The 24,793-nt window shown below is 45.1% G+C and overlaps 1 protein-coding gene across 9 annotated transcripts in view; it reads right to left on the bottom strand.

The window, feature by feature from the left end:
* The window catches only part of tcf3b (transcription factor 3b), a 45,362-nt gene that overhangs the window by 8,595 nt on the left and 11,974 nt on the right, over positions 1 to 24,793 (bottom strand). For 2 of the 9 annotated variants that reach the window (XM_015365375.2, XM_015365374.2), the window contains exons 2-19: positions 24,415 to 24,516; positions 22,611 to 22,683; positions 13,043 to 13,116; positions 12,570 to 12,645; positions 11,509 to 11,570; positions 10,236 to 10,368; positions 9,975 to 10,024; positions 7,508 to 7,607; positions 7,212 to 7,345; positions 6,853 to 6,997; positions 6,463 to 6,521; positions 5,615 to 5,693; positions 4,818 to 4,894; positions 4,209 to 4,403; positions 3,668 to 3,800; positions 2,963 to 3,110; positions 2,302 to 2,355; positions 1,257 to 1,492 (exon numbers count right to left, since the gene is read on the bottom strand). In XM_015365375.2, coding sequence (XP_015220861.1) covers positions 1,257 to 1,492; positions 2,302 to 2,355; positions 2,963 to 3,110; positions 3,668 to 3,800; positions 4,209 to 4,403; positions 4,818 to 4,894; positions 5,615 to 5,693; positions 6,463 to 6,521; positions 6,853 to 6,997; positions 7,212 to 7,345; positions 7,508 to 7,607; positions 9,975 to 10,024; positions 10,236 to 10,368; positions 11,509 to 11,570; positions 12,570 to 12,645; positions 13,043 to 13,116; positions 22,611 to 22,683; positions 24,415 to 24,489 — 1,903 coding nt within the window. In that variant the 5' untranslated portion in view covers positions 24,490 to 24,516. The remainder of the gene's footprint in view (positions 1 to 1,256; positions 1,493 to 2,301; positions 2,356 to 2,962; positions 3,111 to 3,667; positions 3,801 to 4,208; positions 4,404 to 4,817; positions 4,895 to 5,614; positions 5,694 to 6,462; positions 6,522 to 6,852; positions 6,998 to 7,211; positions 7,346 to 7,507; positions 7,608 to 9,974; positions 10,025 to 10,235; positions 10,369 to 11,508; positions 11,571 to 12,569; positions 12,646 to 13,042; positions 13,117 to 22,610; positions 22,684 to 24,414; positions 24,517 to 24,793) is intronic. The other 7 variants (XM_015365381.2, XM_015365380.2, XM_015365378.2 and 4 more) reach the window with 5 other exon arrangements.

The following is a 24,793-nucleotide window of genomic DNA, read 5'->3' as shown; positions in this document are numbered from 1 at the left end:
CGAAAGAAAGAAGAGAAATACCCCCTGCCAGATATGGAAGGCAGACTCACAAAGAGGCGTTACAAAGCTTGAAGCTAGGAGAAACGGACGGAAAGGAAAGGGGCAGAGCTGAACGCGGACTTGAAACCCATCTTACAACACATCAACACACTTTCAAGTCTGACATGTTTTCAGTGCTGACATCTGCAAAGGAAAAAAGAAGGAAATAAAAAAATACAACATAAGAGGAATGGAGGGAGGATTGGTGAAAATGGCCAAGGGCCGCTTTGGAGGCAGCTACAAATGAGAACTAAGCAGGGCACACAGAGCACTGCAAACACAAGCAGCGACAACAGCGAAAAACAAAAACCGCTGAAATAAAACAAGGAATGAAGTTAATACATTTGAGGCACGATGGAGAAATTAGGTTAAAAGCAGAATTCAACCTTGACCCCATTCACCTCGCTCCCTAAGCCCCTGCACACGAGACGGCAGGGAAGAGCGCTTCATCCCGAGAGGGGGGACACAGACAGGGAGAGACAGGAGTGAAGACATGCACACCTAGCCTCAGGGGTCAACCACACAGAACAGGAGAGAGGGTTTCAGGCATATGGATAAAGATAGGACACTTAACATGAGAGCAGGCAAAATTAACTGCAAAGCCCAAAGGCTTGGGGGCTGCTCTTAACACATCCGAGAGGATTTAACATGGAAGGAATTAGGACCCAGAATGCCCCCCTGGAATAACTTACCTGCAGGTACAGGGCACAACCCCAGAACCACTTAAACATTCAATGGCTGACTGAATCTGAGCTAAACAAACTTATTTAGCAGGTTCACTGAATTAAGCCAAATCAAGACAGTGGATACAGAGAAATGCAAAGAGGAGAGCCAGGAAAACAATCTTTGCTAACAGAGCTCCTCTATGTCTATGGACATTCATCAACTGTTATTGACAGTCGCTAGCTCTCCTGATAGCTGGGACCATAACCAAAACCTGTCCCCCTCTTTCTCTGCTCTGTGTAGCGGTATAAAGTGCGCCTTGCCTTGAAACAGCTGCAAGTTAGAGCACAGTGCTGTGCAGGAGCCCAGAGAGTGAAGGTGTGCTGGGGTGAGGCAGAAAGAAACATGCAGCGAGTATGTACGACTTACACAGTGTAGACAGCCCCATGCCACTTTGATTACATCTGAACCACCTGTCCGTTGTGTGTCAATGTCTGTTGCATAACACCCCCAGGAGAGGAAGAGCCCCACTCTCTCGCGACCCCCACACTGACCTCGGACTTGTTGCTCCAGGTTGAGAATTACGTTAACGGCCTGGTGCAGAATGAGCAGTTTGGTCTGAGGTTTGTCGTTGCTGAGGTGCAGCTGGCACATGCGCCCCAGCTCTTTAAAGGCCTCGTTGATGTCTCGGACCCGCAGCCGCTCACGGGCGTTATTAGCAACCCGCCGCTCTTTCTCCCTCTCCGCCTTGAGCTCTATGGGTAGGTCTTCCTCATCCTCCTCATCTTGGCTAACGGTTCGGGACAGAGAAACAGGGAGAATGACCCTCAAAAAACACCAACCCCCACACACACACACACACACTCTCTCTCGATGACGCAGTCAAGGAATTTCCACCACAAGGAGAAAGAAAACCATTCACAGCAACTCAGGACATGCACCAGAAATTTTTAAACAAAAACAAAACCCAGGGATAGTCCCCTTTACTCCGCGTATACTGTCCCCTGAACAGTCAAAACGGCAAAATCCGGGCCTACACAATCTGCTTTCAGCCCACTTCGATCCCCTCTGCCAGACCGAATTCTGGAGCAGCTCCAATGGCCATGCTGTTGGAGCGAATGCAGTTAGACCTCCTGGGCTATACGGCACACTCGGTGTGTGAGGAACACTTGTTTGTCCTACCGCGCGAGTCTCCTCTTATCTGAGCTTGAGTTACAAAAATAGTGCTGTTGCTTATAAAAATCAAAACACTTCAAGCTTCAAGAATCCTGCTGTCTACTTATACTCTTCTGTCTGGCTGATGTACAAAACTCTGGCTGGAGAACTTTTAATTCTTTCTCCTGCAGAAACCATGCCTTATATTTATCCCACATACAGTAAGATGGGAAGACTAAAACTGAATTATTTTAAGTGCTTCTGTCCAAAAGATCAAACTAAAGCAGATGCAAATCTTGGCGCAGTTATTCTGCATCAAGTGTTTTGACACATGGCAGGGTTCCATATACAAACACACAAAGCTACATTCACTTCCACAGGTAATTAACCAGCTACCCAGAGCCCTCCTTCTCCTCTGCATGCGAGTGGGTGAAGAAAACTTACTCCAGTCCCTGGTCTGAAAGGCCTGAGGAGGTCTGGAAGGAAAACGTCTCTTTTCTGAAAACAATGCGAGACAATGGGGAGCAAGATGACAATCAGGCCCTGAGAGAGATGCCACCGGCCACCGAGGGCTAGTTAGTGGCACGGCTGCCAGCCAAGACTGGATCAGCACAGACCACATGTAACAGACTGCTTACACTCATAATCCACCTAGTGGGTCATGCCTTGGGCCAGCACTGTGCTGTCCACCCCAGTTAAACAGCTGACCAGCCTAACTTTCCGCTCAATTTCTAGTCTCGCTGCTTAGTTTCATTTAAGTTATTCTTCTGTAACCACTGACTCTCCAGCTTTGTACGATAAATATTCAGACATGAACAAACAGTCATGTCATTTGTGAGCAGTCCTGGCAGACTGACTAAATGCAAAACGTGCTCATTTTATTCCACAACTAATTTTCTTAAACTATTCAAGTGCAAAAAAAACATGGATGACAGTGTGCTCTTCGTTTTTGGCTACGTCACAGCTGCACATTTTACAATAACATTCAGAAAAAGCCAAACAAATGTGGCACTAGAGCAGTTCTCATTAAAGCAAGTGTAAAATGCCCTGGAGTGTAAGACAAGGTGCCCAGGCTGCAGCGCGGGCACCGGAGTGAATGAGCCACCTGGTTCTCGTGCGGGAAGCCTTCTGCTCCTTCTTCTCATCCTCCGACTTGTCCGCGATGGACGAGTTCTCATCGTCCTCCTTGTCCTCCCTCTTGATGTCTGAGCTGCTGGAGGAGAGCGTGGAGCGAGTGATACCCGCTGACAGGCCTGCAGAGGGAGACAGTAACACGCACTTGGTGCCCATCAAGCAGATAGTGAAGAGACCAGCCCTCCTTTTAAACCAATACCCAACAAGCAGGGTAATAGAGCACCTAAACTAGTCAAGTAATGGAATAATGTAGCACAATATCCAGTGCAGGCAAACACAGCAGCACAGGTGCAAAAACTGACTTCCACACTAAACAAGTACCAGTCAAACAGTGCAATATTTTACACTGCATATTGAAACCTGCTCTTTTCTATAGCAAAATAACGTCGAACTCCGATATTCAATATCCATGCTTCAACATTCTCTCTAAAAGATTACTTGTACATGAGAACATGGATATCAACAGAGCAACCATAAGGATGGGGTTCATACAAGCAGGTTTTGTCAAGTCTAAGAGCAAGAGCTCGAAGCTGACAGCAACACCAACAGAAGAAATGCTCGTTTTCTGACAGCACTGGCACACCTCTAGGATATCAGGCCAGCTGTTTGTCTCGCTTTGTGCTTGCTGGTTAATCAATACTGCTCGCTCCTAAAAAACAAAGGCAGGGGTACTGACTGGTGAAGCCCTCCGGGAGCCGGCTGAGGTCGGAGGGTGCGCCCGACTGCGCTGGGAGAGAGACGTGATGGCTGTGCAGGAGCGTAGTGCTGGGCGGCAGGCCAGCAGCCTCCTCGTGGTGACTCCCTACCTGCTGGGCGGAGGGAAAAGGATATATTCAACTGGCACAAAACACCCCATACAAATTTAAACTGGAGTTCTGCTCACTGTATAATCGCGTGGCTGACGACTATGGCCAGTACCACAGAGCTGTGCATCAGAATGTTTTCTCCTAAACACAACAGATCAGATGGTTTTAATTTAGGCATAGCTGGAACTAATAGTCTACTTATACATTTCATTCATGTTCAACATGATTTAAAGAGACTGAGAAAACATGCTGAACTGAAACCCTTATATCACTTTGCTACCGTTACACCAGCCAACAAAAGGTGAAAGAAAGGGAGTCCCAGGTATGCCACAGCAAGTTGAAACCTGACAAAGTGCAAGTCCGACTTGGAACACAAAGGGGAGTGCAGCACCGCTGACAGGTCTCTCTCACCATGGCAGCGTGCCTGTTGCTTAGTGACAGCCCAGCGCTGGAGAAAGCCTGAGCCAGTCCCCCGACACCGCCATTGTGCACAGATGTGGCAGCGCTCAACAGGCTGTGCACATCCGAATGAGCCCCTGCCTGGCCCACAGCATGACTGCGCATCACATGGATCGCCTCCTCCAGACGGTCCTCCATCTTGTTCTGCTGGACAGGGGAGAACGGGGGGGAAAAAAAGGATTTGAATGATGGGGACACCCCCCTCACTGTATTACCAGGAGGTCGAGCGATCTGAAGCCAACAGACACTATCCCTGCCAAACCCAACACGCTCACAAACGGACGTCTTGGAGAAAGAAAACAGGGCTGCATTCACAATGCTTCAGCAGTTGTGTTCTTTGGTGTAGAACTTGTGATGCCTGAAATGAAGCCTACTCTGTGGTTAGACCTCACAGAAGGCTGCCTGATGTTCCCGACAGAATTTAAAGACAAAGGGAAACTCTGCTTACAGTTTCAACATAAAAACTTTGGAGAGAATTATACTAAGAAAAGAATTTGTCTTTTGTCAAATTTTAAAACTGCTTCTATGAACTCTGTGACACTCCTTGAACACACAGCTTACCAGCACATGCATGCCACCTTCGTAACTGGGCGACAGGGCAGCCTGTCCAGCAGGTCTGGGCCACTGAGATGCAGTTCCTGTACAGGACAGAATACAACATGTTGCCCTACAGATCAGCCATGCATTTGACACAGGCATCAAAAACAAAATGCAGTGAACCAGAAACCCATTTCAAACTAAAACAAAAACAGGAAACATCAGTCATACATATGATAAAGAAAGAAGAGAGAAAAACAGTTTGGAGAGCTTTATGCCATACAACTGAATCATTTTAGAGCATTTCTTAGATTCTCTTATTTTCTATAGACATCCTATTGTCCAGAACCTGTTTACAGATATTTATCAGGGATTAATGTTTGAATTTTAAAGGACGTAATTATTTTCCGGCAGCAGGTGGCGCTGTAAAGCCACATTATCTCAAGTGATCAAACTGCATCACATCCAAATTGAAAAGCTCAGCAACAGTACTGCTACAAGACTCATGATTAAGAAATAGTGACTAGCATCCACCGTAAGAGGCATTGCAACAGGAAATACATGGCATCAATCTCCGTGTTCAACAATCATTTACATTGTCGATACAAAATGGAGCTTTCACTGCCCATAATACAAGAGCATAACAGCTGCTGGACAGACTGGCCTGGAGAATGGAAAGATCCAGTCTTGTGCTGCTCCTGCTCCATGCACAGAGACAGGGAGATGACAACTTCAGATACAAACATAGCTTAAAGAGTTTGCTTCAACTGGTTAACAACTACTTCAGCTGGTGAACAGGCTGGTATAGCCAACGTGCTTACCCGCGATGCCCTGGGGAGAGCCGACAGGTGTGGAGGGGGTGGAAGGAAAGTTGCTGCTGTTGTGGTCAGAGGGGTAGATCTGAAAAGCAACAGAGGGATGAAAGACAGTCACAGATGTGCTGCAACAAATATTCTAGGATTAGAGAAACATTATTCCCCAAAGTTTACAAATCTATTTGCAGAATTCCCACTCCTACCAGAATCACAACTCCCAATCCTACTGGGAGAGGGAGGAGGGAACTCAGTTGAACTGGCAGCCTAGTATGTGATCTCTTGTCACAGCCTGAGAAACAGTGAGCCTGTCTCTCAATAATGCTCCATATGTTTACATGAGACTGTATTTAGATATCTGTATTGTATAATTCCTGTAAATATCTGTAGATTTTCTGTTAATTGTATTTGTATTGCTTTGGCAACACTGATTTACTCATTGGTCATGCCAATAAAGCCTCTTGAACAGACTAGACAGAGAGCAGATGACAAGAGCACAAAATACTGTTCTTGTCTGCTCTCTGGACTGGCTAAAGGGTTGTGGGTTAGAGCAGGACAACTTGCTGCCCCTCCTCTCCAGAAAAATGCAACACTTCTGGTGCAGGTTACACTGAAACCCTGCACTGGAGCAGATCCTGATTCAGGGACTACAATTTAGGGATCTGGATAAAGCTGCACTGCACTTTTCTTGTGCACTCCACAGCATCTTTTCCAGAGACGTGTCATCTCCAGTTTCTGCCCAGCTGTTTCGCTGACCAAACGTTCTCTGGAAACAACTTGGTGCAGCGCATAGCCTTAAACTGTACTGCACGGACCTTAGATTCTTTTCACCTTCATTACATGAAAACAGACATTACCGAAGCTAAAGCCTTTCCAATTTCATCCCCGGAGCTCCCTGTTGTAGTACCCCGGTTGCCTGTCGGGGAGAGGAAAACAAGATGTTAGGACACTGGAGAGGAAGACCATCACTGTCCTGGGGGCCTCAGTGGCAAGAAAAAAACCCTGACTTTTTAAACTTTGTGATGCCCATCACAAAAAAAAGTATTTATACATTAAATGCAACACAGAAACACTGAAATTATAACCTGCAAGATATTACAAACAGGAAAAAAGAATTTAAACTTAGTTAAATGATTTAAAAACACCAGTTAATTGCAATGGTTTATTCTGGGATGAAAGTAGTGGGCTCCAGGCCTGTAAACTCTCAGTGTGTCAGGGAGCGAAAGGGGAGGCGGTGGGTGTCGTACCCATAAGACTGTCGGCGCCATTGATGGGGGGCGTGTGGTTGGAGACCCCGTAGCCTGCGGGGCTGGAGTGGAAGCCCGAGGGCAGGCTGCCGTTCACCTCGCTGCCATGGAGAGAGTAGTTCTGTGGGGGCAGCGGCTGTCGCTTCTGCCAAGGGAAGGGAAAGGCTGAATCAAACACTGGATTAGGGACGTTTTCAGTCTATACAGTCCTGGCACACGAGTTAAAACGCAATTCAAGAGTTTTAACACAAGCAAAGACTCGAGGGCTTCACAGCTGAAGAGTAACACAGGTCTTCTTCCCGACCCCGGAATATTTCAACAGGCAACAGAGGGAGAAGAAAGATGAGGGAAGAACTGACCATCCTGTCCTGTGGGTTGATGCCAGTGAAGTTGCCCGGCTGGCCAATGTGTGTCGAGCTGCCCAGCATGGCGGCGTACCCAGGCTGGCCGAGGGGTCCAGAAGAGCCCCAGGGGTCCGACGCGTGTAGGCCCTCTAAGACAGCAAGGTGAAGAAAGGCAATCAGTCGTCACAGGGAGCCATGTAAATGCAGGATCCACATGCTCACAGCTTCTCATTCATGAAGAGTCCAAGAGTGTCAAGGCACGTATAATTCAGGTTTCCCTCCAGACTCATTCCAAGGAGTGGGAGACTAACCTTGCATGTAAAAGGGTCCAGGGTATACAGCCCCAGCCTTAGAAGGCGGATACCCAGCAGGGTCCCGGTTATAGTCCTCCCCAGAAGTTGAGACATAAACCTACAGGACAGACAGGCACAGGGGAAAGATGATAAATGAGAGGAGTTTAATTTGTCTTGAAATTTTGTTTCACTGTCTTTTTCTCTTAGTGGACTTTTATGTTCTGAAGCAATTTGTACAAGACGTTTTAAAATGCGGCAAAACCAAGCCGAGGATAAATGTAAACAGATCTGTTTGGCGCACGACAGAACTTCGTTCTTGACTCCTGCTCAGCCCGCACATGGAAGCCCCAGCAGCGGAAACACAGAAAGCCCCAGTGCCCTGGCTGCCCAGCACACTCCCGGCCGGCTGGCAGTGCCCGTGCAGCCGCTCTGCCACAACAGGACCAGTGGCATTACAGATCGCAGCACATGGCACAGGCACACCGCGTGCTGGGCCGCGGTCCAGAAATAGCCACACTGGTGGTTGCAGGCCCTTCCTCACTTCTGCCTAGGGGCTGGGGGCTCGCTCGGGGAGAGCGGATACACAGATCCGCCCCCCACTGCACGGCACACAAACTCATTCCGGGTTCTTCAAGCCGCAGAGCAGTTGTTTATATTAAACTGTAGTAAGAATAATATTGTTCGACATAGCATAAACAATATTATTTTAACTGCATGCCAGTTTACAAAAACGGCTCTGAAACACCCAGGGCTTTGTGCTGGCTTATAATCAAAAGGTGATAAACCCACCAATGGATCAAACTTCTGTGCATTGAGGATTTTATTTCAAATAGCCGCAAAGAGACACTTAGGACTAAATGGCTACTGCTACACTTTTATACCTTAGAAGGGTCAAAAGACGCGACACCATGAATTATCAATTAAACAGTGTCCCAGTTTCATCAGAAGCCCACCACGCTAGTAAAAGAAACACGAGCCCAGAGAGAACGCACCATTTAAAGTGTCTAATGACTATTGTACTGCTACCCCATGTCTCCACATACTTTGTTTCTGTTCCCACCCTCGTCTTTGCAATACATACTTGACAATGTTGTTTTCAACTCTGTGACTTTTGACCTGTAAAAACGACTCAACTTCATTTATTACACTTGTAGGATGTACTTATTTATAATACACTGCGTTTCTGTAACGGAGATGCTTCTACATCACCCTGGACGATGGGATCAGCAAAATATATAAACCGCTGATATTTAAAAACCAGTGCAAACTAAGAAACAATGACACAGCAAAACAGCATTGAAATGCCAAGCTTAACATATTTGAAAAGGAACTATTTGGGGAAAATGCAAGCAGAACTTGCTGGTGCAAGAGCTTAAAGCTGCAGAATAGTGCTGTGATGACTGAGTCCATTAGGATTTGTTCACTGTCTGGGAGCAGCGAATTTCCAAGTACTACTTCCCCTAAAGAAATCAAATTTTTCCAAGACCTGGATCCCCCTTTCCCCACCAAAGACTTCAAGTAAGGGCAATCAAGTCCAGTAAACACTTTTAGACTGTGGGTTCGCAAACAAAATGTCTAGACACCCTTTTAAAATCTGCTCACCATGTGAAATGGCCCAAAACGCACTAGCAGACATTTAGACACCCGCCTCCACACCGTCTCAAAACCCCCAAACCCTCCTGCATTTTTTAAATTTTATTTGCATGAGTGAAGAAAAAAAAATTAAAACGGCGTAAGCAGCAGAGAATGCAAATCCAGCAAATTGACTTTTTTCTGTAATTTGATTAAACAGGGAGAAGTGGAAAGGGAATGGAGAGATGCACTTCTAATTACAGAGCCATCTGCCCATCCCTGGACCTCATCCAACTCTACAGGCAGCTGAGCTGAGCTGAGGAGAGGGGGATGGGGGAGAGAGAGAACACAGAGAGGGAGGGGGCAGGGGGAGAGGGAGAGGCTGAGAGGGGAGTACAGACAGAAAGGCTGGGAGAGGGAAATCTAGGAGTTGTGGTGAGAAGAAACAAAGAAATAAGTGGAAGAGAAAAAGACGCCAGGAAAAAAAAAAGCTATACCAAGCCTGTCGCAGATCGAGGAAAAGGAGAGCTATTTCCAATAGACATATTATAGCAGGTAACACTTTACACAACAAGAAATCCTAGTAGCTTTGCGAGTGCAGTCTAAAATTATTTTTAAGAACACAAACCCTAGTAAGTTTTGGAACGGTCACAGAGCTCCAGTATGATGGAATTCAACAGATCATGTGAAAAAGAAATCACTACATACAGGAAATGAAGTTTTTTTAGAAGCGATTCAGAAGAGGAAGTGTTGCCGAGATAGGCAGGATGACCTGAACTCAGGGAAGAAAAAACACTGGAGTCCTTTAACTGTTGGTCCCTGCAGCAGACTGAAGACAAACCAGCTGACATGTACAGTGCAGTAGTCGGTCAGGACAGAAAACACCATTTCAAATCCTAATGACAATACTCACAGAGGAAGGCAGGCCAGGGGGAACTTTTCTGATCTTTTTCGGTTGGCCATCTGGAAACAAAAAGAAACGTTACAAGTTTTCATGTTCATATGAGGATATGCATCTATTAATTTGCTCAGAAGTATGATTAACACTGGTTCATTAGTGTAACCGCTGTGATTCATGACTGTGGACCTACTGTAGCAGACCAACTCCTTTACTAAACTTTAAACTTGCTGCATATGAAAACAAAATGACCCTGCGTGTACCACTCGTCCTTACCAATACTGCCCTCCGTGTGCCGCCTCCGGGGGTTGTTGGAGTATGAGGGGTAGAACTGGGAGCCTGGCTTAATGCCTGAGGGCGAGAGGGCATCAGGACTAGGCATCGCCATTTCACCAGGCAGGAAACTTGCCTGCAGAGGAGGAGAGAGAGAACACTGAGCCCACTGGTATAGACCAACAATCAAGCCAACACAAAGATACACAGATGCATGCAACTCTGGTCCAAGACTTGCAGTGTAACATTTACAGAAAGTGCTTGAAGTGGCAATGTCTTCAGATGGTCCATTTTTAAGGCTGAAACCAGTGGATACATTACTATCAGGCACATCAAGATAGTTTACAGTGTATTTTAAACCTGAAGTAAATTGTCTGTTTAAGAATCGCGTGGTATATAGTACACAGATAAAATGAATGGCTTCTACACTACTGGTTCTGCAGCAGATGGAATAAGCATCTAACACACACAGAAGAACACAGGCAAAAACGTACAGAAACATACAGCCCTGAGTCTGGGGAGATTGAACAAGTTTACCACTGGACATTAATACGCACACCCTTTTTAAAACAAAATAGAATTTCCAAATCTTTTCTGTTCTGTCATTCTAAGCTGGAATGGCCAGTTTCGCATTTGTCTCATGTTACAAATGGCCGACACCGGACGTCCGACAGAAACAATGGAGCAGGCCTTGGAGAACTGGATAAGGTCTCTGGTTCATCCACTGCCCATTTTGAGATGGGGGGCTTGTTGGTGGGCATGGGTCTTATTTTAGCAGGGCGATCTGGCCACGCTCCAGTCAGGAAGGTCTCACAGTGAGGTGGGGATGTGCCGTGTGAGACTCTGGGCAGGAGCAGAAGTACATACAGCTGTCTGTGCCGACGGAAACCCCTGACTGCACAATAGGAGGAAACTGGGGCAGACCAGCCAAGTAAAATTAGCACAGTGACCGAATCAAAACAAAGGGAAAAAACAGTTTATAATATTACAAGAGAGGCCCCACAGAGGAGTAAGATTATAAAAGGCTACATATACATCCATATAAGCCCAAAAATGAATTTTTGTAATGAATTTGTAACAATCTTTTGTAAGTAACTTTACAAAGTTTCGCATTTCTTAATAAAACAGCAATTTCAGGAATGTCCCAATGTATTTGATGCCAGCATCACTGCAGACGCAGCCTGCCCTAAAGCTGCTGGGAGTTATACCGGAGGCCTATGGCAAGGAACAACTCCAGTGAGTACTGGAGGATCCTGGAGGATCAGCCACACCTCACCTGAGTGATTCCAGGCATCCCTGCCTCTCTCCCAAAAGAATAAGACACTCGTTCAGCTTTACCTATGTGGAAGAGAAAGAGAATGAGTTCAGACTATTAAAATATATCCTGGCTTACTTTTGTGGTCATCATTGCAATTAAAAAAAAAAAGACGACCCAGCCTTTAGCAAGCCAAACTGTCCGGTTGACTACAGCACTATAATCTCAAGGAAAATTATGTATAATGTAATCAATTCCACAAGCCCAGCACACCACCGTATTTCACATTTAAATATAAAATATCCTGATCCTGAAATCGCTTCTTGAGCACTGAGAAAATAAATTGGGAAGAGCATCATCATAAACCTTTCAGGGGGAATTGAACAGTAACTCCATCCTCAGCTGTGGAGCAGGTGCAGGCCAGTGTGGCCCCCCAGGGGAGAGTTTGTGCTCCAGTGCCTTTAAACGCCCCCAATCTTGCATCAGGAGCTACTGCAGTTCTGCTCCTCCTGGGGGCTGCCTTGCTCCACTGCCCCCCCCATCCTCGCCATGACAGATCACACGCCACCCCCAGTCACACACTCACACAGACCGAGAAGGGCCCTGACATCATCAGAGTCTGGGGGACAGCCAGTTGGGTCCCCAAACAAGCTAATTAACTTCTTTAAGACCAGAACCTGCTGAGAGTGCGAGGAAGCATGCTCAGGAAGAACACAGTATCCTAGCTTCCTTTTAGCCCACACTAAGGAGAAGGACTGAAAAACTGCATTTTATTATATGGTGCGTTATTATCATTTTCATCCAGTTTTCTTTCTGAGTCACGGTACACCCTTTCCACAGCAAATTCTAAAGCATTTCAAAGAGGATGAACTAAAAATGAAGACTTGAGGAATCTGCATTTACTAAATGTAAAAGAAAAACATTTTTAAAAATGTTGTGATTCACGTCAGTGTTATCACACCACTGTATACCCTCGCATGATACGAATTTATATTAAATGCTCCACCCGAAAACTTGGGTTAATTTATGATGAGCCCAGTCTTAAAATTGATAAGAAAAGTAAGAGCTGAGAGAAACATTACCGACTATCCCTGAGTTGAGGAAGGGGGGTGAGGACAGCCCCTCATGTTCACTGTAGTGAGAGCCTTCTCCATAGCCCTGTGGACAGAGACAGCACATCAAATTAGGAATAGCAAACCTTCAGTGCACAATAAGACAAAGGATAAAAAATATTTAAAAAGTCTCTCAATCCCTAGAAACTAGCTCCCAGATTAATGTAAAATCTATATGCTAATATATCATCTCAATCTGTTTTTTGCAAATTAATGCTCATTGTACACTGGACTGATGCAAGCAGTCACTAGGGCATTGAAGACTGGACTGCAGAAAGGGAGGAAGTTACTTTTCTAGGTCAATATTTACAGAGGCAGGACAGTAAACCAAGTTTTTCTTAACAAAAGGGGATTCTCCAGTATCATGAGAGCCCACAGTGGCGCTGGGTGCGAACAGACTGGTGTTAATTGACTAGTTGGGGCTCATCCCTGGCGTGCCATACCCTGCTCTGGTTGAAGGAGGGGCTGCTCTGTTCCCCAGAACCCCAGGATCCTGAATTGCTGCGCTCGTCCATACCTGGAGAACAAACAGATCAACGTGTTGGAGACGGGCACTGATAGAGAAGTATAACGAAATCTGAAAAGGGCAGACCCAGATTGGTCAGAAACGAAGAGGCAGAAGCATAACAAAAGGTTACAAATGAGATCAACAATCTAAGGCTTTCATCCAGCTGTTTCTTGTGATCCTTCAATGTGCTTTAAGAAAATGAATGAGAGTTTTGCTCATGGCTCTTACCTCCCTTTACACAAAGGGAGAATGAGATGATGCAGAATGAGAATGGGCAGATGCAAAAAAATAGAGAATGAAAGATTCATCATGAAAGATTTTCCCAAGCACCCAAGTCAAAACAAGTAAGTTGTGCCCTGCCCACACCCATGTTAAATACAGGTATCCCCTCTGACCTGCTGATTTGTTCCCCTTACCAACTGTGCCTCTGTTATTCCACTATAACCAGATGTACAACAAATAAGGTCTTTTCAACTGACTGCTATTCGCGATCTTGCACCATACTGCTGAATGAGTCGCCATCAAATGTCAAACTGCTTCATATTTTCTGTGTAGCACCAAACAATGCATCAGTACAGCCCATTCTGTTACAGAGAGCTTCCTAAACAGTAGCAGCACTTACAACTATGCCACTAGCATTCCACTTTAAATCTTGCACAAAATCACACAGAGAAATAATATTTCTAACAGATGGACTGAAAGTCACAATTACTCTACCATAAGAATAAAAAATAACTGGAAATTACGAGATCTGTCCATGTTTTAATACCTCTAACAGCTGTAGCAAAATTATAACTATCTTTAAATGCTATGATTTTGCAATAAAATACTGCTCTGTGAAACGGTTTTAAAGTGACAAACTAGTCAAGAGCCAGAGGGATCTGCTGTTTCCCAGAGATGACCGCAGGGGGCGATGTGCTTCACTGATCTGCAGCTTGTTTCAGTTAAACTCCAGTTTCAGTTACATTATTTCAAGCTGCAGAGCGAACACAATGGAAGGCAAACTAATGGATTCGCATGTATGAATTTTCTTTCTTCTCTTTATTCACAGGACAGGGACCAAAACTACAGAAAAGAAAACGCACTGGTGCAAAACATAGCACCACTCACACGTAAGCGATTTGCATGATTGCTTTGTTAAAACTAAGGTATGACTGAAGTTTTCAAGTCAAAGTATGGTGATGGATATGATTAAGATATCTGGACAAACCATGAAACTGTTCCAAGTTGATCAACTCTCTCTCCCAGTAAGTTTTAGGATTGACAATTTAAGTCCTGAGGTCTGTTCAAAGATGATCAGAAAAGCATCTCTTTCTGGCATTTTAGTTTCTAATACACAAAGACCAAAGAGAATTCCTTTCATTTCCCAAAAGTGATTTTATACATCAGTTCATTTCTTAAATAAAGGGTTTTAAAGGAGAAAAGAAAAATCGAACTTTAAAGATCGCTGAAGCAGAAATCCCACCACCACCATCATGCACGTTAACACTGCAGAAGCTCTCTGGAGAGATGAAGCTTAATTGCATACTGATTTGCATAATTGTGCATATTAATGTGACTGCCTTATGAATATTCATATTTCTTTTGATTTTGTTGACTAATTAAAAAATAGAAGGGGGGGGGGGGGTGAATCTCCACCAGATCAGCAACTGTGGAAAGAAAACGAGAGACATGGAGAGAGAAGAGCTGAAAGACTGATGGGACAAAGTGCATCCTTCCATACCGTCTAAAAACCCAGCTCCAGAAAGACGATGGACAACCAGCTTTAAAGTCTGGGTAAAAACGTGGCAAGCAGCCTCATTGAGCCTTTGAGATTAACCCAGGGGAAATGTTGGTCAGCAAGTGCCCAAAGAGCTCTCGATAAGATCCATACAATAATCAGAAAGGTGCGACTCAGCTCTGGCAAACTGGACGCAACTCAAACCTCTACTCGGAATTTTGCATCCTCTTTCCCTGGTTAAGAATGGCACATGGACAGGTATATCCCTTCATCCACCTGGACACTGGTTTAGTATTAGTGATGAAGACTTCAGAGTGAAACAGCTTAGACTGCCCTCATGTCTCATGCACAAGCCAATCCAATCCAAGTGCAAGCTTGAGTTCTGTATACAATACCACATCAAGTCACACACTGAAACCCACTTAACCTCAGTATGTGCTCTGAATGATCTGTCCAACACTGTTACATAGATGCATCTCTGCAGACTGGATGATTGTCTTGCACAAAAATAAACAAGACTGGAAGTAGCTGTAAAACATTGTTGTTGCTGGTAAATTAATGCACTGGCTACACTGTTTACCGCACTTCAAGTAGTAATTAACTCAGAAGCAATTAGGGAGAAGGTGCTGTGTGGCTCCGCAGTGACAGACAGCACACGGCTCCTGCCAGGGGCTGGGCAGACGCAGATCTGCTGGCACTCTGCTCCGAAGAGCGAACGCCGACTTACTATCAAATAAGAACAGAAAAAGAGGGGGGGAGAAAAAGAGGTGGGACCAAACGGACAGGAAAAGAGAAAGGAGTAAGGAAAAATGAGGGAAAGACGAGCCTGAACAGTTGAGTGAGAGGGAAAGAGGCTTAATTGTGCATATTAATTACTGCTTAATGCATATTCATAAGGTTTTTTTTAATTTTCATTCCTAATTAAAACAGATCTAGTGTGATTACTAGATAAAGACATTGTACAATAAGCAAGCAGAGATTTCAATAGTCTTCTGTATTTTTCTTTATAAAAAACCTTCAAAAGATAAAGCCAGTAGTTTTCCTAAATGGGAAACAAGAAAGAAAAAAATCTGCAACACAAAATGAACAAAGCGAGGGGGGGGGGGTAAACTGCACATTTACAAGCTGAACTGGAGTAAATTCAGCAGCCATCCCCTCTACAGCATTTACCCCACTTTCAGTAGATGTTAAGGAGCCTGTTTTCTTCTAAATGCTATTATGCTTCCTCTGTGAAAGCGGCTTTTAACCACAAACTCCAGGGCCTGAAACAGGTCTTTTCAGGCTTCTCCCAGGGCTTTTAATGACTTAATTGAGTGAATTACTTGCCTAATCCAAGGCTATCCAGTCTTGGTCCTTGAGAATCATCGTGCCCACAACTTTTCTAGGCTTCTTTAAAACAGCAGCACCCGAAGAACTGGGAGAGTTGTTAAAATTAAGCCCGTGACTTGCAGCTTCATCTTGGAAAGGTCTGGGTTGGAATGAGCACCAGCCCTCCAGGAGCAGAACTGGATAGCCTTGAGTAAAGCAGTCTAAATGACTGCTGTTTCCAGGTCTTCAGTCTCATGTGGATTTAAGTTCCCTTAAATCAAGGGATCCTCCTGGTCCTGGAGGACCAGTGCGTCTGTATGCTTTCAGTCCAGCTGGGGACTCTTTCATAACCTGAACTATCATACACCCCAGACCTCCTCCAGGACCTGGACTGGGCACCAAAACTATAAACCCTACAGTGCTGTGTGTATCCTGGGTTCAGAAGTTAACTCATTGGTCTATAGCCCACGATCCTCTGATTCCACAGAGGGAGAATAAAAACCACCTGGTCAGCCTTCAGTGGCCATCAGCACAGCCGCAGCTCCAACCGCTGACTGCGCCACGAGGTGAGCCTCCGAACGCTGTCACCATGGCAATGGCATCCTCAGTAGCTGTGCTGCAAGCCGCCTCATCAGCTATCACACTTGTTTCACCACAGGCATGTGCACAGTGTCAAAACCATATGCTTGTAATAAACCCAGGTCTATACCAGACCTAATGAGAGGCAGGCAACTGCTCACAACAGGGAGAAAAGCAGCTGTTGGTTTAAGTGATTAAAGTGAAGACGGCCTTGTGACCAGAAGGTTAGTGGCTAGTGCCCCATCGCTGCCCCAGTGTCCCCCCAGCAAGTTGTTAAACCTCCTTGTGCTCGATCACACAGAATAAACACAATTGAACGTCCTGCAGTAAACAACTCTTGTAGAAGCCAATTCTAAGCAAACGTTTTAAAAAACAGAATCAATTCATTCTGCAGGTTTTCTTTCATCTTATTTCTGTGCCTGGGAAAGTAGGGGCTGGTATGGCCTTCAGGGCTTTTCATTCAACAGGCTGCTGAGGCATAATTCCCGAGGAACCTTAAAACTTTACAGAAAGTCATCAGAACTGACTATAGAGAGAAAGGGGCTCAGAATAACAAACCGCTCCTCCATCGTGTATACCCCAGGGCAACAGAAGCACAGGATGACTTGTACTTCACTTGAGCATCAGTGAGTCAGGGAGGACGCAGTCACTACTGTGCTGTGCCGCCCCTTTAAATGGCTCAGGTCTGTAATTACAGAGGAAGAGAGGCTGGAAAAGGCAAGTCACCATCTGAGTCATGATCCTGAACTCTGAGAACATGCTACAGGGTTGAGAGACAAATGCAAACATCACAGGGACACAGACACACACTTGCGTTTTATTAAAAACCCACACACCCACCCACACATAAAATGTTAACAAAGCTGTAGGTGTTCTGATCAGCTATCCCTTTTGTAAACTTAAATTTACTGCCAGTGTGCAGAAAAAGGACTGGGAAGAAATGTCACATCTTCTACAGCACCAAGTCATAAACGCTGGTTTATTTACAGATGTTTGACACTGCTGATTAAAGTACGAGCTTGCAGTTATTTTACCTCATATCATAAAATCTAATTCAGCAGCTTAGGTTCTGACTTGTCAATAATTTAAGATGGAGAACTCGATATGTACTGTTTGACACCAAGCATAGAATCTGCTGGACCTGCTGGATCCATTTAATTTCTGCTCAATACCTTGAGCCCAAACCAATATCCACTGCAGAGGCCAGGCTTATGGTTCAAATACTCTACCACTGTCACAGTCCTAACAGCATGAGCCTTCAGTCCTGGTCCTTCAAGCCCACAGATAGATGCATTTGTCCAGGTCGCTATAAAATACTACATTAAAAAAAGCAAATCAAAATAATAAAGTGCTTTTTTTTAAAAAAGAAACCTGGCGAACTTTTCCTTTGAGAACCAAACTAACAACTCCAGGACCACCCTCACTGACCAGCTTTGTCCATATGAATGGACAGATCAGCACTTTTAAAATAACTTAGAGGACAAAATATCAACAAAAAATAAAAATGAGTTTAACTTACAAACGGATGTCACTATGTTAGTAACATTCTCGCAGATGACAATGAAAAAGGATTTCTTGGAGGGATGAATGAGTATCCAATAAACAGACAAGTCTACTCCAAGTACGCAGTTTTACAAAATGGAACATCACTGTCCGAGAAACTGGATATATAACATGTCTGTAACTATTTGTTTTCTATCACATTGTACACTTTCAATAGCTCATGCGAAAAGGATGTACAAAGACAAAACCCCATTTTAAGTCATCCGAAGACAGAAACCTCATGCAAACTTCTCCCTCTTCTGCCTTTTAACCTAGAACTCCAGCTAAAAATACAGCCTCAATCTCAGTTTCAGATGTGCAGTAAATGAAACTCGGCGAGGGTGTGAGTCTATGCCCAGGGGACAGGGCCAGCACTGAGACCCACGCTCATCACCTCTCACATCACCCCTGCAACTGCCGGCTGGGAAAGAAGGAATCTGCCGGGTCAATGGGCTAAAAACCACAATTGAACACCTCTAAATAAGATCTCAAAACGCAGGTTTATGTCCTGTTTAGGAGTTTTAAATTTTCCGTTGCAGTGGTCAAGTGAAAAGAGGGTTCCCAAACACTACTTGAGGAGGCGGTGTAAGTAGGAAGAGGAGAAGGAATAGGTCCCCTTACTTTAAACCTGTATAAAATAGTTTCCTTAAATCGATCGCTTTAATTACAACTGCTGAACATGAAAAGATTCTACTGAAGTGTAATAGATCAAACTTCCTATTTTAATGAGAGCAAAACTGCTCGGTATTGGTTAACGGAGGTGCTGATTGCAAGGCAATATAATTCCTGAATGTTAAGGTGCGCACCCTGGACTAGCTCAAATAACCCCAGGGGGCCTTATTCGGTCAACAGGAGCCAGTGTCTCACCACCACTTTCCAAATACCAGTCCAGGTGTCCAACGGGCCCAGAAATGTCACTGCATTAAAGTACTCCTGCTGTCAGACATAAAGGGACTGTGCGGATTTGACACTGGGCATCACCAGTGTCTGACACCTGGGGGAAAAAACAATTGGAAAATTCAGTTGTTCCTCGTCTAAATTCAAGAAACCGTGATGTAGCTGGCAAGGGAAGGGGGGGGCTGCAGATTTTGTGTCTGAAGGGTTATGACAGAGAATTCCAGGTTTGCAAAACCAATTTCCAAGAAACGGAAAACAAACAAAAAAATGGGGGATGCACAGACTCCACAATCCTTTGCTATGGTCAGCTCTTTGCATCTCTGTTCATTTGATGTGCCCTGATAGGGTTATTAAGGGAACTGACTTAGCCAGATGATGGAAGCGCTGCTTTTGTGAGCTCCTACCCAACTCCCACTCCCGTCTGCAGTGAAGACTTTCTGCTTCCGTTTCTGCTGTGAACAGAACGCTTGCCTCGTGTCTTATATAAGGCACTATTTCAGTCTCTTTACTGATGGCCGAACTGAACCGCACCACTATTTCTTTATGTAGTAACACTGAACTAAAACTCACATATTGTGCATTTGATTATAAAAAAATTAAAAAACAGGCATTCTTTGCCGAGAAAATTTTAATTATGGTTTTCCAGTCGTTCTACCTTCCACCCAGCCAGAACTAGGAATTGGTGAGGCAGAGGCGAGATGCGAGAGTGGAGGGGTGTGCGCGCCGTCTGTGCTGGAAAGAGGAGAAAGAGGGAGGGAAAGGTTTGCCCATTTCCCGTGCTCCTGGAGCATCACACCCTTCTGAGCGCCGTGATGAAAGGAAGCAGCTGCAGAGGTGAGCGAGGAGGCGCCTGGGCTCCCAGCCGCCTGCGCGACGCTCCCGCGGACGAGGTGCTGCGGAGCACTGCACACTGAGACAGGGCAAAGGGTCCAGCACCAGGGCTGAGTGTGAACAGCCAAGCAGGGGACTGGGGCTCTTTGTTCCTGCTTCTCAGGCCACTTCCTCCGGGTCAGCAGGGGGCTGGGGGGAGGTACGTGTTTATAAGGGGCGGGAATTATGGTAAAGCCTGTAAGCCTTTTACTCCTGGATTCTCTCACATTGGGGAGGTAGTATGAGAACGTCTCAATTTCACACTAGAGGTGGGAAAAGGAGGCAGGGAGATGGAAAGAAAGATTTACACTGCCACACTTGATGCACAATAATACCTAATGCCTTTCACAGAGACACAGTGGCCCAAAAGAATTAAACTTCCCCTCTAGTGTTCAATCTGCACAGGACATCCATACTTCATTCTCAAAGTATTCAAGCAAAAAGAGTGACAAATCCATCAATCTAAAGAACAGAAAATAACAGCTCTCTGAAAAGTAGTGCGCTAAGTGAGAGAGGACATGACGCAGTGACAAATCCAATTACACAATTGGATAAAGGATGTGAAAAGAATGCGTAAAGAATCCTCTAAGATAATCCCAACGTAGGAAACAAAATTACAGGACACAAAAAAAAATCAGTGCAAGAGTTAGTCTTTCAGCAACAAGCCCACAACACAAACTAATACCCACCCCCCCCAGCCTCAGTACTGCTACAGCTCACTCAGCTCCTTACTGGAGGAATCAGGGCACTGCAGCTCAGGTCACTGGTGGACACCAGAGCCAATGCCATTACAATAGGTGCATGTCAATTTCACTGGAAGAAGCAGGTCAACGCAATCCGTGCTTCACTTGCTATATTACTGATCTTCTGCCTCTACCTCTGTAACCTGCTCAGTGTGAGGGGATCTCTTACATTTCTACCTATGGAGACCCCCACTCGAAAAATAACTCAGTAAGGACTGCCAATCATATCTACAATTGGTTGAATTTTAATTTGTTAAAAACAGAACCTCTCCTCTATTAGTTATATCAGAGCAGAACCATTATGCAAGTATTGGTTTTCCATCTACACAGGACTGGGGGGTGACAAGTGCCCCTTTGCTTGTGTGGACCCCCAGAAGAGTGCCTGAAGATCTCCGGGACTCTTCTGCAACCCCTGATCAAGAACATGTGCTCTGTAAACAAGTTGTAAAAACCACACAGCTGTGCGCACAACGTGACTCACAAAACTGCCACCCCAGGGGACCAGAAAATGGACAAGAGGCTCATATCAAAAACGGTCGAGAGAAGAACATTCAATTCACCACCATGCCTCTGTGTGAAACAGGCACCTGAAGTTTCAATTGCACAAAAGCTAGCACCCCCCAGAACACCACAAATATCCACCGCTGGGAACATTGTTTTTATTGCCTACCCCAGCACAAACCAAGGGTAAAGTATAGTAAGAACGGGGGAATTTTTCTTCATTAAGTCAAACTAAGTGCCACAATTAACCCAAACACAAACTAAGTCACGGGCGTATACTTAAAACAAGGCTGTGGTATAGATTTACCATAAATCAAGATCTAAGACTTGTTACAAGTCAAAACCAGAAATTTCTGCAAACACAAATTAAAACTACAAGGTTTCCTAGCCACATTTAAATGCACTATAGATCAGCATAAGATTACAACAGTCAAATTAGTGTTTCAATAAAATAGTTGTATGTATAAAAAACTGTTTCCAGACTGTTAACCATTCACTCGTCCTTCCTTGTAGTTGGCTACAACAACTTTCACATTCTGCTGCTCTGCTGGAAGGATACTGGATTGAACAGCTGAAGCCGGGAATCTGACTCACCATTTCGGAGTCTCGGTCTGCACTGCACTGGCGCTATGCTATAACCTCTCTTTTCTCCGCCCTGTCTCACTCAGTCCCTCCATCTCTCTGCGCTCCAGCCGGAATGATGTCATACAGCTACAAACAATGTTCAAAGGCACCCAAACCCGCCCGGAGGTTTTCCTTTGTTTTACCGTCTTGAAACCATAAACAGCCCTGGATAAGTGGTGTGTGCATGCGAGCGCCTGCCCTGGCCTTCTCTCGAGCTCAGCCTGATCAAAGACGGCCGAGCTGGGAGGTTCAGAGCCCAAAACAATCATAGTGGAGAAACACCCAGAGAGGGGCAGCAGCCCCCCAGGGAGGGCCTTCAGTACTTTTCTGCCAAGCTGCTTTTTCTTCGTGCTTGTTTCTACTTCTCTTTTCTGCGCTCTGCGACAGATGTTCCCAACGAGAAGCACAGAAATAGACATGGCTTACAAACAGGTTTCCAACCCAAAGCAGGGATGTACATGAAAGATTCCTGTTGCACAGTGGTTCGAGCCATTCCAGGTTTTTCAAAGCTGCAGGAGGTTGTATTGGGTGCTGCCTGTACTGTGCTTCTGACCGCACTGAAATAGGTTACAAAGGCAGAGAACGCCACTTAAATACAGGACAGGAAAGGAAGGCAGTGGTGTCTTTGTAAACAATGTGAAATGTTTTAAAATCAAGAGCGGATGAAGACGCAGGGCTTGAGATAGTCACTGAAAAGCCACTGGATCCAGGAAGCCTACCTGACCCTCCAAACTGACTGCTTGCTAGCGTTGTTGGTCTGTTCTTCCCATTGGCCACTGGAGGTGCAAACATCTATAAGAAGAAGGGGGAAGAAAGAGGTGATCTTGAGATACAACATTCAGGATCCTTTTGTCAGGCAGACAACATGAGAAAGCTTCCACCCCAAAACTAAAAGATCAGGAATGGGATGATTATGGACTGCACTACAACACCTAAGCCCTGCTCTCCGAGAGCCATGAGGCTGGCTGGGGAACTGGACATCAGGTCATTTCTTGCTCCGCTTCAATTGACCACACCATCATCTTCCAACATTCATTTAAATATCAAAACGATGCCCAGAGTCGGGTTGAGCTAAGTGGGCCTAGGACTTTTTTCTTAGCTCTTCTGATGATGGCTTGAAGACGAGAGAAGAGACCGAAATGGAGGATTCGAGTATGGACCCAAATCCGAGCCCTGTTGTTGAAAATAACACCATTGACTAAGAAATGACTTTATGAAATACTTGTATAATTACGATCTTGCTCAGTGTCTGTTTTCAGACTGTGTGAATAACACATACAGGGGCAAGTGAGTAACGTTAGGGAATAAAGAGCTTCCTCCTCAGTAGCTGCAAGGAATCGATTAATAGCAGTCTAAACCTTATACACCAAGCAGAAACACAATTTGTATTCTGAAAAGTGAAGAGACATCTTATCTTAAATCAGTAATATTGCCTTTTTCAATTTTTCTCACAAACATTAAGAGCTATGCAGGCTACAGAACTACCAGGGAACTGTAACACTAATGACGTTGCACATGCCTGGCAGGTTCACAGCTGCTCTCAAGAGTTAAGGTTCCCATTCTGCCGTCTGCAGACGGCTATGAAGGACTTGTGGTTTTCTGTGTTGTCTGGACAATCAATTGACTCAGGTCAGATTAACACATCCCCAAGTGTATTGTTGCTGTACTGTTTCTGGCCTCCTGTTCTCTTCCCACAAGTATCCTTGGGGGACAAGTGCTACACAAGACGATGGCCTCTTCACAGTTCCACAGGATCTCCAAGGATTCAAGTCCAAGCAACACCACATTACAAGAGGGAGCCTCTCCAGCTGGAATAACGCTTAATTTATCAACAGTGTTTCCCAAAAAGTTTGTGCATCAGTTAACCGATGTTATAAAAATTTACTGAAAAATACACCAGATTGTACATTCAGTCACTATTCTCAATCAGGAAAGGTATTAAATTCAGATGGTTTAAAACCCTTACACAGAAGAAAAAAATGATCCAGTATGTGCAGTTCTGAATATGAATAATGCCCTTGTCTTACCTGTAATGATCATTAAGACCCTCATGCTTTCTCCCAGATTGGACGGTCAATATGGCCAGTGGCTCAGGGGACCACGTGAGGTCACATGGCTACTACAGTTCAAGGTCTCAAAGCAAGCTCCCTCCCAGCATAACCAAATCCATCCTCACCTGGATACTGCGCAAGGCCACATACGCAGTGCAACGCACATTCCTTCAGTTCATGTCCCTCCATATTCACAGTAAACTCACAACCGGAACCATGTCCATTACACAAACGTCAGACTATGTATGATTTGCTTTTCATCAAGGAAAATGAGCTTAATTGGGCAAATAAGAGCTCATATAGTATCAAAACCTATATACTCTGCAGCCCTAGAAGACCAGCCTGTCCCTGCCACCATTCGAGGAGCCAGCCTCCCCTCAAAGGCCATTCTGTACCCTCACTTCATTCCCTGCTACTTTTGCCCACATCCTAAAAACGCAACGCCACCCCCCCAGTGCCCACCCCGTCTTACCGCACTGAAATCCAGGAGGTCGCTGAGTTCCTTGTCTGTTCCCACGGCAGCCATTCTCTGCTGCTGCTCGTTCATGCCACTCAGTCTCAGCCACTAACAACCCTACGAGTGAGATTTGCAGAAAGAACAGGTTGACCATTACTGGAACCAGAGTGGAGGCTGAAATCACACACACAGAGTCCTGCCGTTATAACATGCAGTCCCCCACACCCCTGAGCCCACCCCTAACAAAGAACTGCACTCCGACTGCGAAGATCCTCCTTCTTCAAGGCTGCCTACATAAGATCATGCTAGACAAGTTCCAGCTCTTGGTCTGTGCTGTTTTATTCGTGGCATTATGTCACACGCTGATTCATATTACATACAGAATTACAGTTCT

The sequence above is a fragment of the Lepisosteus oculatus genome, chromosome 29 (assembly GCF_040954835.1).
Source record: "Lepisosteus oculatus isolate fLepOcu1 chromosome 29, fLepOcu1.hap2, whole genome shotgun sequence".
Taxonomy (NCBI): Eukaryota; Metazoa; Chordata; class Actinopteri; order Semionotiformes; family Lepisosteidae; genus Lepisosteus; species Lepisosteus oculatus.
The sequence above is the reverse complement of the archived record's forward strand: the minus strand, read 5'-3'. Positions and strand labels throughout refer to the sequence as shown.